At 48.3% G+C, this 18,168-nt stretch overlaps 1 protein-coding gene across 1 annotated transcript in view; it reads right to left on the bottom strand.

Annotated features, from left to right (window-relative positions):
• Nucleotides 1-18,168, bottom strand: part of WDR62 (WD repeat domain 62) — a 699,214-nt gene that overhangs the window by 139,199 nt on the left and 541,847 nt on the right. Inside the window, exon 28 of the mRNA XM_085625650.1 lies at nt 791-857. Within this exon, the coding sequence (XP_085481776.1) occupies nt 791-857 (67 nt within the window). The remainder of the gene's footprint in view (nt 1-790; nt 858-18,168) is intronic.

The following is an 18,168-nucleotide window of genomic DNA, read 5'->3' as shown; positions in this document are numbered from 1 at the left end:
TTGTATCAAAGAACAAGTTTCTTTACTTTTTATTTGTATATATGCAAATCAATGGAAAACAGGCTGTCTATGACAAGACACACATACGGCGAATGAGCCCGTGGCTGTGTGGTACAGTTAGTGACTGATAGTGATATGTGATAAAGTGCTGTACATAGGTGACATAAATAACATATATATTACACACAAACAATATTTCACATGAAAGTCCACTACTCCTTGCATAAATCCCAACGGACAACAACATCGACGTTTCGACCCTTGAAAGTAGTGCAGATTATTAGGCATCAAAAGCGGGTCTTCATCAGGACAGGGGGAAGGTGACAGCCAAGCAACTTTGGGTCCTATACTGTGCACGTCCGACTTTGTAACAGTTTTCAGGGAGGTGTCAGCCGACACCTTAAACTCACATCCATAGATTGTGGTCTGTGAAAGCCATAGAACTTCTATCTTCACCAGCCAGTGGAAATAAATGATAGGGTGCAGCCAATGCGATCAATAGATTTGGTAGGAGACGTCCTCGTACGTCCGTGTCTGTTTTATTCTGCTTTTCCTTAAACAAATTATATTCCTGCCATAGAAGACTTACTCATCTTTCACAATATATTTGATAAACTATTATTTTGCTACACAAAACTGTGCCTGTGACATCTGCTGCAGTAAAAGATTCATGTGTGGGCCACATCAATTCCACCAGAAGTTGTACATATGGAGTAAACATTAAACAAAACAGAAAAAGAACTATGTCTGGATCACGATAGAAGAAAATTGTCAATTTACTCAACATTACCTTTTTGATTGGATCCCTTCGAAACCTTGTTCTTTGTCAAGTCTGCAGTCATTTTCCCAAGGGTTTTCTACATTGAAAAAAATCAAGTTAGGCAAAGCATACAGATATCTCAATGGTGGTGTCAGAATCAGATTTCTGTAAAACATTATTTAAAGCCTGAAAGCTTGTATGACAAAAGTTGCCATACAGAATCCAATCACCACATCTTCATCTTAACTGCCAAATTATTAGCCTTGCTCACAATGATATTTTTTCAAAACTGGGCAAAAGATGTGCTTTGAAGCAAGTGATTAGTTATGCTTGGATCTCTTGGAAGTCCCCTGGAACTTCGCTTGAGCCTAGCAATATACACCTAGGGCCTCATTCTGTTTTCAGTGTTATTTCTGAAAGGCAACATCACCTTGGAAAATGCTCCAACACTGGGTACATGCTAATCTTGCAAACTAGTCGGAATCCCAATTTGTGCACAAACAACTGTTGGCTGCAAAGTCGGGATTACGAGTCGCTTGTAATGTGGGCCTAAGTGGCTAGAATAATTTATGTATCACTTTCACTTGAATATAGACTAATAGTAAAAAAAAAAACATTTCTGTTATAGCACTCAATGCATGGGTAGTCACGTGCTGCATTGACAGATGGTCCTATATTTGTAATAAAGTCTACCATCTTAAACAAATAATACAGAAAAACAACCATGTGAAATGTGAGCTAAAAGATCAGGGTGACCCTAAGCAAGAAACTAATAACTATTCTGTTATAACTGACATCCACTTGTTCATCACTCCTGATGTAAGGCTTAACAAAAGGCCCTGGTTGCAGCCTCACAGATCAACATAGGGTAGCTGGATACTGAAAGCCCTGGCTGATACTATACATTCATGCACTCGAAGATGTCAATGTTAACAATCTCACAAGAAAACAATGAAACATTACTCTAGAAAGCGATATACAACATAAACATGAATAAAAAATCTTAAAACACTCTCTGTGGAATTGGTGTTTGAAAGCTGAGTGGGGGAATAGACATGTAACAAACAATGTATGTTAAAGGAACTAGAAGGTATTAATCCAAAAGTATTTACGATCCAACCTGATGCCTAGGGAGCTTCAAAGCTGAGAAATATGCTACAGAATAACAAGAAAACATAAGAGAATGTAAGTAACTTGTTTTGTGTCTGTAGAAGTACAAAACTACGCACTTTTTCCAATCTACATGCACTAAGCTTTGGTCATAGCTCCCTGTGAAAAGAACCAGCAGCAGAAAATGGTGCCGCATTACGTAGACCTGTGTCATGACTGATCTTTTGCTTTGTCACTAATTGACAATCAGTAAGGTTTAATAATGCATTCACTGTTAAGGAAACAAAGTCCATGTACAGCGCAGTAACATCATGCCAGGCGCCCAAGTCCATCTTCTTCCACCTTAAAAAACTGCATTATCATTCTAGAATATTGTCAACATTACTTGTGTCTATTCGTCTTAATAAAAAATACTAACTTCAAATAATTCAAGCCATTAACTAGATTGTGGCACCCCTGTCAATGAAATTATGGGATGAAAGATGGAATCCATGGTAGTAACAGTCTACCAAATTCCTGTACTTATTAAACAGGATAAAAAAATCCAAAGTAACTGTTGAGTTGAACGACAGAAGAAGCATTACCAAATTATTATTTAATTGTTCAAATGTGGGCTGGTGGAAGGGCAATGAGACATTTGTGTGGAAATACAGCATCCACTTGAAAAAGGGAAATGAAGGTGATTTGCTTAAATGGGTACTTCTTCCTTTTGAGATCTCATCTTTAAAACCGGTCCAAAGCAAACCCATATCAGGAGGGGGGACGTACAAGAGCCAAAAATGTACACCTACTTTGGAAAATCAGACTTCTGTCACACAAAGAGTACAGTGAAATTACAACCAAGTGGCTGTTGACATATGTTGGAGACAATGAAGACACAGCTGCCTTTTGTTTTGAAAAATAGATTCAATTGCCTTCTGTAGGAGACTGGCGGTGCACACCTAAAGGAGTGATGCACCTTGCAGTAATCCAGGCAACCATTATGGAGATTTTAGTGGTCTTTGATAACCTTAAATCTCTCAAAGCGATAGCTGTTGAGAGCAGTGTTCAGGCTTATCTTGAAGAATTGTAAAGCACCTTGTTTTACCACATTTATTTAATAGTGTAGAATAGATGAGAAAGAACCACACATTGTTTACGAAAAATAAGGATATTTATTACCACAACACTATCACTTGGTATATGTCCTGCCCAGAGATACCAATAAAATACATAAGAATACTTCAAAGAAATCACATACATAGCACAAATATACACTGGTCTCCAGGGCGAGACCAAACCATATACTAAATAAGTGGAATGCGAACTGCAAAAGAGAACGGAACTTGACCATAGAATTGGAAGAGCTTGGTGAACCAGGAACCACCCAGGTAAGCACCCAGGAACCCCAAGGTGGTTGTGTGCAGAGTGGAAACACAGCTGCTTGTTCATTAGAAGTCAATGGAGAAGTTGTGGTTGGAGTTTTAAAGAAAAAGGACCCTTCCCAGAGGACCCCGAATAAACCCTTTGGAGAATGGCAGGTTGGACAGCCACACCACCGGGTGATGCCCCAGAAACCCGGTTACCTGCACTAGGGAAGTTGGGTGAAAAGGTGGTGAAGTGAAGTCTGAACCACCAGTAGACGACAATGGGAGACTAGGAAAGAAATGCCTCCGCAGAAGTCTGTGGCGAGGTCCAGTGGACTCCAAGAGCGGATTCTTGAAGAGGTGAACCTGCAAGCAGAGGGGACACAGGTTATGCCACTAAGAGGGTACCAGGAGGCACGGAAGCACAATGCCCGCCTTTGTCAGGAAGTTCAAAAGAGTCCACATGGACTTTGTTGCTCCAGCTGTGAGGACTTGGCGACGGATTGGAAGACTAGGAGCCGTACATAAGCTGTTCCACATAGGATATCTGTGTCCAGGTGATTGGTGTCCGGCGGGAGCAGCAACAAGCCTTGGAGGCCGCAAATGGCGTTGACAAAAAGATGCAATTGTTTGGACCAGCAAGGTCAAACGGACTCACCTCGTGCAGGAGAGTCGGAGCAAGCCCCAAGTAAGCAGGGGAGCCCACCAAAGCAAAAGAAGACCCTCGAGAGGACCCACAGGACAAAGGCACAGGAGTCGCAAGAGGACCTCAGGCAGCTCAGCAAAGATGGAGGCCCACATTGCAGGGCATGCAGGGAGGATGCTGTTGTTCGAGGGATAAGAAGCTGGAGCTTCTTGTGGCCCAAAGATCTGTGGAGTGCAGAGCCAACAAGCCTTTGAAATGACAAGTCAACGTGGTGCTCAATGGCTCCGTCTTAGTGGCTTTGACGAGGGATACTGTCCTCCAAATTGCAGGGAACACAGGTCAGGCCTCTGGGGAGCCACAGACCCACCACTTATGTTGCTGAGCCTTGGGAGGTCTGTAGGACAACAGGATCGGCAGACCGGTCAGCTTGGATGCATTTCCTGCAGATGCAGGGGAGTGACTCCTTCACTCCAAGGGAGATTACTTCGGGTGTCCTTGATGCCCACATGTCTGCCAAAGAACCTGGAAGAAGCAGACACAGATGATGAAGAAGACGACTTGTAGAACAGCGAGACCAGGAGCAGCAGGAGTCTTCCTTGATGCAGTCTTGGTTCCAGGCGAAGTCCAGTGAAGTCCAAGTGTCCAGATGGTCGAAGAGTGTCTTGGTTTCAAAGATGAGTCTTGTTCCAAGATAAATCTGAGGACCCACCCATGGGGAAGCCCTTAAATATCCAAGGAAAAGGTTGGAACAACTCAGGGATCGCTTCCAGAGGAGGGGTTGACAGAGGGGAGGATACTCCCCAGTCCTTTGTCCAGTTTCTCACCAGAGCGAGAACCAAGGGTTCCTGAACTGGTTCAAACAGGTGTCTGCAACGAGGGCACCAAATGTGCCCTTCAATGCAGTCTGCTGGCACTAGAAAGCACCCACACCGTAGCTCAATACTCTAAGCAGTGATTAATTTGGGCCGGTGGTTTCCGGTGCTCAGCACCAACACTTAATCATCAACACCAGTGCTTTTCATGAACCCTAGTTAAGGACACATTCACATTCATTTTTGGTAGGCACAGGGAAATGGAGTAATTTGCCCATAATCACAGGATGTTGAGTCAATGCCTAGACTCGAACCTGGTTTCCCAGCTCCAAAGTCTGCAACTCTGGCCATTACGCCACATCCTCTCACCACTTTCATGGTTAGTAGTTGGTTCTGTTTTAGGCGGCACTAAAGTAAAAGTTACTTACCTTCGGCAACGCTATATCTGGTAGAGACACAGTCTAGCAGCAGATTCCTTAACTTTGAATTCTACCCAGGCGCCAGACAGAACCCGTAAATGTTTTCAGCAGTATCTCTGCATGCCGGGGGACAGCGTAGTACAGCTCCGCGGTGATGTCGTCTCCGGATATGACATCAGTGGAGCCACATAAGTTCCCTAATGCACACGGACGTCAGTTTCTTCTGTGAAACCTAACGTGCAAGAACGCAGAGCCACTACAGAAACTGGGTGTGGAAACAGTGTGCCAAAAAATCTTTGAAACATTAATAAAGAAGAAACATCAAATGTTATGTTAATACCAGACATGGATTTTAAAGAAACCTCTAATGAAATCAATGAAACCCAGGGCTACATGAAACCCTGTGCCCTGGTGAATAACCCCTCAATGAGGGAAGAGGCCATACACTCTACAGACCATTCATCATTGGTAATGAATGACATGGCCGGTAGCCAAACACACCCTACAACACCACCAACACCACGCTGTTTGTTGAACAACACCACTGCGTGATGTACTGACAGTACCAATGTCAAGGTATGATGATACCAACAAGACTTTCACAGAAAGAACAAATAAATTAACACAGGTGTGTCATCCAGAGTGAAATAGAAAACCCACCCCCACACTACCAACCACACACATTTGGAAATGGATGGTGATGCAACATCTAAACAAAAAGTAGATGGCCAGGCCAAACGGTTTGTTTTACCCGCAACCTAGATTGAGATCTAGGTCTATAAACCCAGTACTGAAAGGGTATAACCTTTACCTCAAAGGTCATTCATAGAGTGGGAAGGATGGGCAGGGCGTTAAGGAATCTGCGGTTAACTATGTCTCTACCAGATATAGCGTTACCGAAGGTAGGTAACTTTTACATCTGATAGAGACATCTAGCCACAGATTCCTCAACTTTGAATTAAATACCATAGCTATACCCCACTGGAGGAGGGTCTGCAAACAAATCCTACTAAAGTTCTCAAAGAGAACTAGCAGGTCAAAACTAACAACCGACCAAATTTATGTAGGAATAGCAGAACAAGAGCTTGGCTCTTAATAGAATCTTTGATCACTGTCAGAGAACATATAAAATAAAAAAAACAACCTTACAGGTCCAAGAGAATCGGCCCTTGAAGGAAAAGGGTTGAAAACCCCTGAAGAACCGTCTGTCAGAAGGCAGACATTAACCCCTGTCCCCCAAAGAGAAAAGAAAGCTCGAATACCTACCAAAAAGGGTAAAATGCATGATAAAAGTCATATAATCTGCATGGTTCATAACAATAATGAATCAGAGAGAGAACTGTCCTGATAAAATCCCCAAGGGAAAGATGAACAACAATACCTCCTTGGATTATGACACCAGATACTCCAAATGACCTAGCAATTCAATGAATTTCACTGGCCAATAACTACTGCCAGAACGCAATAACGTATAAAGCTAGTCTCCGTACAGTCTTCAGTGCCATAGTCCGACAGATTGAACACAATATCGAGCACTGAACAAGTTCAAACACCAAGGCAAGTGAGAAAGAGAATCAACTGCACCTTTGATTAAAACCACTTTCTTTTCTGATTTTATTTTTTTAAAAGACAAATGTGTAACACATTTAATACAGTCATGTATACTCTGTATACATAAGAACGAACTATAACTGAAAAAAACTGTTCCATAAAGCGCTTTCCAATAATATCGAAAAAGGGTAACACACCTAAAAGTACAGTTGCAAATATCTTATCAAATTAATCCTTGTCGACAACAGGTAATATGACACCTGTGATACAAGATAATATATGAAATACAGCAGCACATTTTATCATGTATACACCGTATATCAAAAAACCACTCTGAAATTAGAGGTTCAGCAAAAATACACAACCCAGAGAGAAAACGGGGTATTACGTCACCAATACAACACTGTAGGTGACTTGCCATAAGAAATTGCTGTCTTTCAAATGGTGGTCTAAAGAATTGACACCACAAGAAACAACAGTTATGATTTCTCACGAGGTAAGAAATGCTGAAAGTAACAAGTACATCCTCTCCAGAAAACAGAAAATGTGGATCAGACAGAACCAGGTATATCAAGAACATCATAGGAAAAAAAAAAGTCTATTACAAAATAGTCATGAATGATTGCAACCAAATAAACGTTGGTCTTGAGACAAGTTGGACCAACCAGCGCATCACAAACCTTTGACTGCTAACTTACCGCACCACAAAGTGGAGCAGGGATAGCGACTGCCTGCATTTGAGGAAATATACAAGTCTACACTAGACTAGACATTGTTCCTTTACCCTAAAGGAAGAGCTCACAAACAAATAGCATCCAAAAGCATGCAAAGTATATACTCTCTAACTAGAGCAAAGTCCGCTCAAGAAAAGAAAACAAACTGCACTGAGTACACTTGTTAAGAAAAACCCATAGAGGCATGTAAATGTAACAGAACCCCCCCCCCCCCGAGAGGTTATCACAAGAGAAAAAGAGCGGTTATTAGCTCACTACCATAGTCCTTAAGATAACATAATACAAAGTCCAAAAAGGACTAAGCTGTATATCAGAGGATCTATGGTATAGAAATAGAAGACTAAAAAAGTAGTATTTATGAAGAGCTATAGAAAAGCAAACCAATACTCCACATAGAGTAAGTCATATACCCAATAAGGGGTATAATTTCTTGAGACTAAGCTCTTCATCAGAGTAAAACGAAAGAATAAACCAGCTACACAACTGTAAATACCATTCGGAGATAAAAAAAAGTCAAATCTGGAGACAAATCTTCTCATTATATGCAAAGAGTAGTGCTTAACACTACAAGATATAGCAGAGGGAGAAAATAATCTTTCAACATAAGAACCACAGCTGTGGATACATGAAAAATAAACAAAAGACCCGATAAGGTCAAATTACAAACGGCCAGCAATGAGGAGTTGTACAGCAGAATCAGCATGGCAGTCAAATAAACAGGCTCCATCAAAGCACAAGTGTTTCAAACTCTCCTGAACATTATCAGGAAATCTTGACTCACACAACCAAGGGTGTCTGAAGAGCAATTAATTGAGCCACAGAATCTGTTGTGTCCATCACCGATTTAATATTAAACTTTGCCATCTCACGGCCATCCTGCACAAGCTGTGAGTTCATCCCTGACCCCTTCAGGAAGGGAAGGAAGCAGTTAGTTGACAGAGTCCCACAAAGTATAGGAAGCCCTTCCAAACACAAAAGATGTGTTCAACGACCTCAAGGCCGAACTAGTTGACGGAAAGATATTACGGCCACACATCTCCAACCACTTAGACTCTCTACCTGGCGGAAGCAAAGGAAAAACCTCCAAACCTGACGAAGCTGTAGCAGTTTGCACAACAAACGCTTTAGCAGTAGGGAGTCGAGTAAGACAAGCAGGGTCATACGGAGTAAAATGATGACGATGAGAACTGGCACAATCAAAAGAGATACCCAACATCGGCCTTGCCCAATTGCCCAGAAGAATGTCGTACAGAGACTCTCCATAAGGTAACAAAGGTTCAACACCTGTGCCACCCTGATGAAGCAGATCCAATGATGGATCAGATGACAAAGTCGCTGAAGGAAGCAACAATTTTTGTATTCCAGCAGCTCTCTTAAAAGACTTAGCAAAAGCTGGACTAGTCTCCGTTGCCATTCGTGGCGGAGAAAACAGATCATAATTAGGAGACGGTTGCAGACTGCGATCTCCACTAAATGTCGCCAGAGAACCTCCTACCTGAGGCTGACCAAGACCAACCAAGAGGTCGACGTCACCAGCGTATGTAGTCTTCTTGCAAAACTGGAGAAATAGCAACATAACCAGCTTCATCCTCAATTAGTAAAGGAACTGCACTGACTGTAAGTGGCGTCTACGGTGCCGATCAACGTCCGGCGTCGTCGTATCGACGTGCACCACGAATGGTGTCTCCAGCGTTGTGACCACCTCCTCCGACGCCACCGATGTCACAACGGGAAGCCACACCGGGTTGTGTCCCGATGTCGTAATGACTCCAGATACGGAGTCGAGGTCCTCCACCGGCACTGAGGGCAAACCTGCCGGCGGGGTCCCAATCAGAGTCCCTTCAACCTCCATGGGGCTGGAAGGCGCACCAGGGGGAGGTGTAGACCCAAAGAAGGATAGCAGAGCATGAAAATATGCCTGCATCTGGGTCATAGTCGCTCCGGCACTAGGATAAGGAGGGAGGCTCGGGGTCGACTCCTGTGCTACATCCATGGGTAAGGAACAGGAGGAACCAGCAACGATGTCACGACTTCGTGAGGCCGAAGACCTCTGTGACTTCGATCCCTTCTGATGGTATTTCCATGACTTAGACGAGCCTTCCAGCCCCATGGAGGTTGAAGGGACTCTGATTGGGACCCCGCCGGCAGGTTTGCCCTCAGTGCCGGTGGAGGACCATCATCAACTTTATTCGCCTTCCCCGCAAGGACTTAGGCTTCAGCCTCTTACAGGTGTCGCACTCCTCGGAGTGCTCCAGAGAACCCAATAAAGAGCTGACCATGCATCCTGAGATCTTTGGTGCAATTAATGTAGAAGCTGAAAATTATTTTTGAATCTAGACAGTGAAGTCTCACCTCCTTTTTTAGAGGAGGTGGAGCAGACAATGCCGGTGGGTGGTGTACTAGTCAACAATGAAAAGGAGTCACTAACTTCCGAAGGAAGTAGGCTCGAGTCTGCAGAACCAGCTGGTCTGGGAAGAATGTAGATTAGGGCAGGTTTACCCTCAAGACAGTATTTTCTGTAGCCATAAAATTAGTGTGAACCCCCACTCAGCCCTGCTTGTTGTAGTACCACTTGGTGGTGGTGTCTGTGAGCACCGGTATCTTTGATAAAGTGCAGGAAAACTCTAAATGTTAAACGGATGGCTCTCACTTCTAGAAGATTAATGTAGAGAGGGCCTTCACCGGAGACCAGACGCCTCTGACTTCCACGTCCCCCAGGTCGCTACCACAACCCAGAAGCTGAGCATCGGACTCCACTGTGAGCTCTGGGTGAGGTAAGGGGAGGTCGGCTGCTGACCCAGTTGCGATCCTGCAGCCACCACTGCAGATCTTTTTCAGTATCCTTAGAAATCTGGACCAGATCAGAAAGATCCTCTTGGTGCTGTGACCACTGTGACTTAGAATCCTACTGCAGATCCTGCATATGCCATCTGGCACGCTAGACTAGCAGGATGCAATCAGCCCTAGTAGCCTCCGAGTAATCCTCATTGAGATCCAGGGCAGAAGTTGAAATGTAGGGATCATAGCACAAGCGTCCCTCTGCTCCGGGGTGCAGCTGGTCTGGGAAGAATGTAGATTAGGGCAGGTTTATAGGCAAGGCCTGTAACTCTGTCACCAGTTCACATTAATTTTATGGCTACAGAAATTACGGTCTTGAGGGTAAGGAGCAAGAGAGAACAACTATGGAGAGGCTCAAAATGCACATCCATGAGAATGTGAGGACCAAATTTAGGCCTAATGAACAAGTTACTTACCTTCGGTAACGCTTTTTCTGGTGGATACAGTATCTGCCTGTGGATTACTCACCTTGTGAATATCCCCTGCGCCAGCATTCCACGGAATGCTGGCGCAGGGGATATTCACAAGGTGAGGAATCCACTGGCAGATGTATCCATCAGAATAATGTTTCTTACAGATACATCGTTACCGAAGGTAAGTAACTTGTTCATCTGAAAGAAACACGTTAGTTAGATTCCTTACCTTAGAATAGATACCCAAGCAATACCAACCCCGGTGGTGGGTCTGCAAACCAAGATCACACCAGAAAGTCCTGGAGGACAGAACGGCCAAAGAAGCCATCCCTCCGGACTTGGCTGTCTAGGCAATAATGCCTGGCAAACGTGTGTAGTGAAGCCCACGTCGCCGCCTGACAGATGTCCTGCAAAGGGACACCCCGTCCCAAAGCAGTAGTAGCCGCTGTGGCCCGAGTAGAATGGGCGCGCAGCCCAACAGGAGGGTCCTTTTTTGCCAAGGAGTAACAGATTTTTATGCACAAAACGACCCACCTGGAGATGGTCCGTTTTTGCACAGCTTTCCCCTTCTTAGCACCCACGTATCCAACGAAAAGTTGGTCGTCCACCCGGAACTGTCTGGTGCGGTCCAAATAAAAGGAGAGCGCACGTTTTGGGTCCAGACGGTGGAGCCTCTCTTCCTCTTTGGAGGGATGCGGAGGCGGAAAGAAGGTGGGCAAGGTGACAGATTGCCCGAGATGAAAGGGGGTCACCACTTTCGGTAGAAAGGAAGGACGAGGCCGAAGGACAACCTTGTCCGGATGAACAGATAGAAAAGGAGGCTTGGACGAAAGAGCATGGAGCTCACTCACCCGTCTAGCCGAGGTGATAGCTACCAGGAAAGCAGTCTTAAGAGTCAAAAGAAGAAGAGGACAATTGTGAAGAGGCTCAAAGGGAGCGCACATCAGAAATGTGAGAACAAGGTTCAGGTCCCACTGAGGCATTACGAAAGGGACAGGAGGGAACGTGTGAGTAATGCCTTTAAGAAAGCGTGAAACCACAGGGGACTTGAAAAGAGAAGGCTGATCAGGAAGCCGTAAGAAGGCAGAGATGGCAGCAAGATAACCTTTCAAGGTGCCCAAGGCAGAGCCCTGCTGGGCCAAAGAAAAAAGAAAGAGGAGAACCCTAGAAAGAGGGGCGGAAAGGGGATCCACAGCCTTTGCTGTGCACCATGCCACAAATTTGTTCCACCGGCAGGCGTATACCGTCTTTGTGGAGGGACGCCTGGCTGCCAGAATTATATCACAGACTTCAGGAGGCAAGTCAAATGGCATGAACTGCCGCCGCTCAATCTCCAGGCATGGAGGTGGAGGCTGGACAGGTTCGGGTGGAGGACCGTCCCCTGCTGCTGCGACAGAAGATCCTCCCTTAGGGGCAGGCGTATCGGAGGATCGGTCATCATACTGAGTAGCTCGGGATACCAGTACCTTCGTGCCCAATCCGGAGCCACCAAGATGACTTGGGCCCGGTCGTGCCTGATCTTCTTCAGCACTCTTGGCAGAAGTGGTATAGGCGGTAAGGCGTACAACAGACCGCAACTCCACTCGCGACGAAAAGCGTCGCCGAGCGAGTGCCGCCTTGGAAATTCCAATGCGCAGAACTGCTGACATTGCACGTTCTCGTCGGTGGCGAATAGATCTAACCAAGGCTCTCCCCACGGCTGAAAGAGACCTTGCGCCACTTCTGAGTTCAGACACCATTCGTGATCCATCATGCACCGGTGGCTGAGTTCGTCTGCTCTGGCGTTCAGTGAGCCCGCCAGATGTTGAACCACTAGGGTGACGCCCTGGTGTTCCAGCCATGTCCAGAGGCGCAGAGCCTCCTGACAAAGGGTCAACGACCCCACCCCGCCCTGTTTGTTGCAATACCACATGGCGGTTGTGTTGTCCGTGAACACCTGCACAACACTTCCCCTGACAGAGGGAAGGAAGGCTTTCAGTGCAAGTCTGATCGCTCTCAGCTCCAACAAGTTGATGTGGAGGCGAGACTCCGCCGGAGACAAGAGGCCTCTGATCTCCGCCTCTCCCATACGGCCACCCCATCCCAGGAGGGACGCATCCGTCACTACGACATGCTCCGGTAGGGGCAGGGAGAGGCTCTTGCCCGTGACCCAATCGCGGTCCGTGAGCCACCACTGCAACTGCTGCGCAGTGCCCTCCGAGATAAAGACCTGGTCGGACAGGTTGCCGTGATGCTGGGCCCACTGAAACTTAAGGTCCCACTGCAGAGCCCGCATGCGCCGCCTGGCGTGATGCACTAGTAGGATGCAGGAGGCCATCAGCCCCAGAAGCCGCAACACTAACCTGACCGAAACCCAGGATAGAGGCCGAAAGATAGGAATCAGGGCCTGAATATCCCGGACCCGCTTCTCAGGTGGATAGACCCGGAACTGCGCCGAATCGAGAACCGCTCCGATGAAGAGGAGCTTCTGAGAGGGACTCAGGTGTGACTTCGTCACGTTGATGGAAAACCCCAGCAAATGCAGGAGATCTGCCGTAGTCTGGAGGTGGGAGACGACCGTCTGGGGCGAGCCCGCCTTCAACAACCAGTCGTCGAGATAGGGGAAGACTGGAACCCCTGATCTGCGCAGATGAGCTGCGACCACATCCATCACTTTCGTGAACACCCGAGGGGCACTGGTGAGGCCGAAGGGGAGCACGGTGAACTGAAAGTGCTCCTGACCCACCGTGAACCGCAGGTAACGCCGGTGGGCCGGCAGGATGGGGATGTGGAAATATGCGTCCTGCAAGTCCAACGCTACCATCCAGTCTCCAGGGTCTAGGGCAGCTAGAACCTGAGCCAAAGTTAACATTTTGAACCGTTCCTTACGGAGGAAGGCATTGACGTTCCTGAGGTCCAAGATAGGGCGTAGGCCCCCTTTGCCCTTCTTGGGAACCAGAAAGTAGTGGGAATAACAACCACGACCTACTTCTGGGCTCGGAACGCGCTCGACGGCCTCTTTGGCCAAGAGGGCCGAAACTTCCTCTCGCAGAAGATTCAAATGATCCTCCGAGATACGGTGGTGCTGCGGTGGCATGGCTGGAGGGGTCGTCTCGAAGGGGAGGGAGTAGCCCCTTCGGACGATTTGCAGCACCCACCTGTCCGAAGTGATGGTACGCCAGTGGAGCAGGTAATGGTGAACTCTGCCTCCCACTGGCGTGGAATGGACCTGAAAGCTCGGACTAGGAAGGCTTTGAGGCGGATGCTGCCGGGGTGGATGTGGACTGACCGCGTTGTCCTCCAGTACCGCCTCGGCGGAATCCACGTCCGCGACCGCGTGTAGGCTGGTTCTGCGGCCGGTGGCTAGGCGGACGTGAGGAGGTGCCCCTTCCTTGGCCACGAAAGGAGCGAAAAGCGGAAGGTTGTGGCCGCGGGGCCGAGAGGCCCAAGGACTTGGCCGTGGCCCGGGAGGCCTTGAAGCGAGCCAGCGCACTGTCCGCTTTCTCACCAAAAAGGCGAGTGCCATCAAAAGGCATGTCCATGAGAGTGCTCTGGACATCCCCTTAAAAGGGCGTGGACCGCAGCCAGGCGTGACGTCGAAGCGCCACCGTGGTAGAAATCGCCCTACCCAGCGAGTCCGTAGTGTCAAGTCCACATCTGATTGCATGGCGCGCTGCATCTCTCCCATCGGCCAGAGCTTGGGAAAGTCGTGCCCGGGCACAAGGGCAGCACATCCTCCACCGCATCCCACAGAGAGTGGGAATAACGGTCCAAGAGACACGCGGTGTTCAAAGACCGCAGGCCCAAACTGAGCGAAGAGAACAGCTTCTTACCGAACTGTTCTAGTCTCTTGGAATCCCGGTCCGGAGGGGCGGACGGGAAGGAGGATTGGGAGGTAGAGGCCTGGATAACCAGACTCTCGGGGGTGGGGTGTTGGGACAGAAAACTGGGGTCGCCCGGAGCCGGGCGGTGGCGCCTGGCAACGTTCCTATCCACAGGAGGGACTGTGGAGGGCTTGGACCAAGTGCCTTGCAGAACGTCTATGAGGGCCTCATTGAACTGCAGCAGAGGCTCAGTGAAGCTTGCTGCAGACTGAAGCACCTCAGAGAGGATGTTGGTCCTCACGGCCACGGCAGGCAACTCAAGCCCAAGGGCTTTGGCTGCCTTGCACAGCACCACAGAAAAAGCTGCACCCTCCTCCAAAGCCACAGTCGGAGGAGAGATGAATCCAGTGTCTGGAGAGGTATCTAGACCACTGGCCTCCCCCAGTTCATCTGCCCAGTCCTAGGAAAGTTGGGCCTGAACGGCCATAGGGTCCTCGGACCCCTCCCAGTCGCCTCCATCATCCGATTCCTGGTAAACAGGAGGAATGATCTGAGCCGGACGATAGACAAAATGTGTCTTCAGCGGCGTCGGATGCGGCGTCGAGCGGCACCGCACCGGCGTCGGGTCCGGACAGGGACTAAACTGAGGAACGACGTCGACCGGAGTCGGCGTCGGAGGTGGCACCGGTGTCGATGTAACGCCCTGAACGTCTCAGGATCGTTTAACAGATACGACAATGAGGACGCAACCACTTGTGAAGGGTTAGTTCTTTTAATGAAGGCAAATAAAATACAAAGAACAAACAAAAGTTATAGTCACTGGAATCCTCCAGGCTAAGTACGTTACCAGCCCACAGCACGGATGGTCCTAACCGTCCTCTGCATATACGCCGATCCCGGCGTATGCCAACAGAGGGCAGAAATGAAATGGCCGACAATGCCAATCGGTAGGCTGTGAGGGGCACGAAGAGTGTTGGGGAGAATCGAGGAGTCAGGGAAACACCCAGCCGGGGTCTCTACCTGAAGGGAGCAGCCGCTCAACCTCTTCCTCAGACTGCACCGGGACGCGGAGTCACCTCCTGGTGATGCGTCACCGATACCCCAATCACAAGCAAGAAGACTGAACCGAGAGCAGCCGCTCGATCGATCCTGTGGACTTCCGAGTCTGTAACGCGGCAAACACCTCCTGGTGTGCGTTACAGCTGGCAGTCCCTGTGTCTCTGGTCGGGCTGGGAGTTACGACTCCAACCAGCAAAAGCGCCACTGCGCTTGGACTCAGCCGAGTCAAAAAGCGAAGCTCAATGGTTGACCGGTAGAGCTTCCGGGTCCTTCACAGGTGACGATGGGGCAAGACACGGCCCAGGGAGTAACGACTCGACCTACCTCCGTTCTTGCCTTACTGGAGCACCACTCCGGAACACTGCTCTTCACGAAGCAGGTACGTCGGTGTAAACACAATATCCGACAGCCTTGTACCTCCCGGTTCCTCCCTTTATAGGGCGTGTTTTCCTTGAGTTATGTAACAGCTCTCCTGTTTACATAAGGGCGTGTTTCCCTTGAGTTATGTAACAGCTCTCCTGTTTACATAAGGGCGTGTTTCCCTTGAGTTATGTAACAGCTCTCCTGTTTACATAAGGGCGTGTTTCCCTTGAGTTATGTAACAGCTCTCCTGTTTACATAAGGGCGTGTTTCCCTTGTATGACAGGAATTCTTGACAGTCGACGCTGGCGGAGGAGGCGTGACGAGGTCGACCGGCGTCGACGGGGGTCCAGGCCTGGATCCCTCGGGGACCTGCGGCGTCGGAGCCGGATCCTCCGACGGCACCGGGGCCGGAGCCGCCGACACGCATGGTCGCCCAGTCGAGTCCGCGGGGCCCGAAGGTGCGCCGGCGGGCGTTGACGGCGGAGCCAGGCTCCTCATGGCCGAGAGGAAGGCACTGACCTCCGCCGGCGTCGCGTCATTCCCAAGGACCGGAGGGTATGGGGACGTGCGCGGCGCCTGCAGCTCAGACGGAGCCGCGGGGGTCGGATCACCCTGACCCTCGGCCGAGTCGCGCGACCGGCGAGGGGAGTCCGAAGAGCGGTGTCGCCTCTTGGACTTCTTTGATCGTTTAGACTTACCCGAGGACTTCGAGCCCGACGAGTGATGGTGACTGCGGCTCCGCGACTGGTCCTTCGACCTTCTCCTAGACCGGGACCGAGAGGGGTGCGGAGCCGAGTGACGAAGCTCGAGAAGCTTACGGGAACGCTCCCGCCTAGCTTTCGAGGTCAGGGCCTTACAGTCGGATGTCGGAACACGACTCCGCGTCGTAGTCGGCCCCCAAGCAGTACAGGCACCGGCGGTGGTGATCAGTCACCGACATCAGTCGAGGACAGGAGTCACAGGCCTTGAAACCAGGCATCCTACCGGCACCAGAGTCGATTAAAGTGACCAAAAAGAGTCAAACAGTTAGTCAAAAAATGACTAAAGGGGTAGCTCTCCCGGATCGGCGCTTACTGGCGCGGAAAAAAGAAGAACTGACGTCAGCGCGCAAGGGCGGCGTCTAAGTACTCCGACGACATCATTCCGGCGCACGATGCCAACGACGGACGCGGAGCCGCAGACGACGCCTAGCGACGCGCAAGGGGTATTGCTACAAAAATCTTCCGGATCCAGTCTGACGCCTGGGGATATTCTAAGGTGAGGAATCTAACTAACGTGTTTCTTTCAGATCTAAGTTTTTAGCCTAATTTTGAAGTACATAAAAAACGACCAATTTGTTCCACTGGGTATACATCAAATGATGTGGTACAATCTATTACACCTTTCTGTAAAACATCTAAATAGAGTTTTTTTGCCAATCTGCCAAAAACTTAGTTTCCTCTTTTTGCACCTTTTAACTCTCTCACTAAACCGTCACACACGCACGTTATGAACCGGACGTCTTTTCCAAAGACGCCGTGGACGTAACTCTGTGATGCGGTCTATTTCTTCTTTCTTCGCTTTTGGTATACAAACATGCGAGGACGTAGCTAAGTAATCTCGCGAGTATACGGAAGAAGCCGGGGGTTTTGAACAGTGAATTCCTGATTAAAAAGCCTCCGTACGAATATGCCATTATCATCGGGGTCCTGCTACTGGGCAGTCACAGGTGTCGGGTGGGCGCTGTACTTTGGAGTAGTAAGTGAAACTAGCGCAATCCTTTACCTAACGTTCGATTTTCAATTCATACGACAGCCTTAATTTATTTATCCCTTTTCTTGCACTGCTCCTCTGCTTTTGTTTTTAAACAGAGTGTGACTATAAGTACGTGCTCCCCTCCTGGACCCATGGGGCTATCCCCCTCCCCTTACACAGTAAGTGATGGGCTTTACATTCACTATGCTTTTTCGCTCAGTTTAAATTCAGTCAAACCATTTGGTTTTTTAACGTGTTTGCGTGTGTGTATGTGTGAAACTTTTATTGACAATACTCAGTTGTTTCACAATGTGTGCAAGAGATAGGCACCTTGCACCACAGGAATTTTCCTTAAAAAACTGAGGCACAATGTTGGCTTTGGATGAGACCTAATAGTCTTCAAACTATAGACAATAATAAAGGTATATTAGCAGTACAAACAGTTACTACAATGATTACCGAGTCACTCTTGTATTCAAGATATATTACAAAGGTTTTTTATGTCTACAATACTTTGTATCTGTTTTTTTCAATTCACTTGCAGATACCAAGGCTTCCTGAAAAGCAGCAAGCCAGACTA

Source organism: Triturus cristatus, chromosome 9 (assembly GCF_964204655.1).
Source record: "Triturus cristatus chromosome 9, aTriCri1.1, whole genome shotgun sequence".
NCBI classification, from domain to species: domain Eukaryota; kingdom Metazoa; phylum Chordata; class Amphibia; order Caudata; family Salamandridae; genus Triturus; species Triturus cristatus.
Note: the sequence above shows the minus strand (reverse complement) of the source record. Positions and strands in the feature narration are given on the sequence as shown.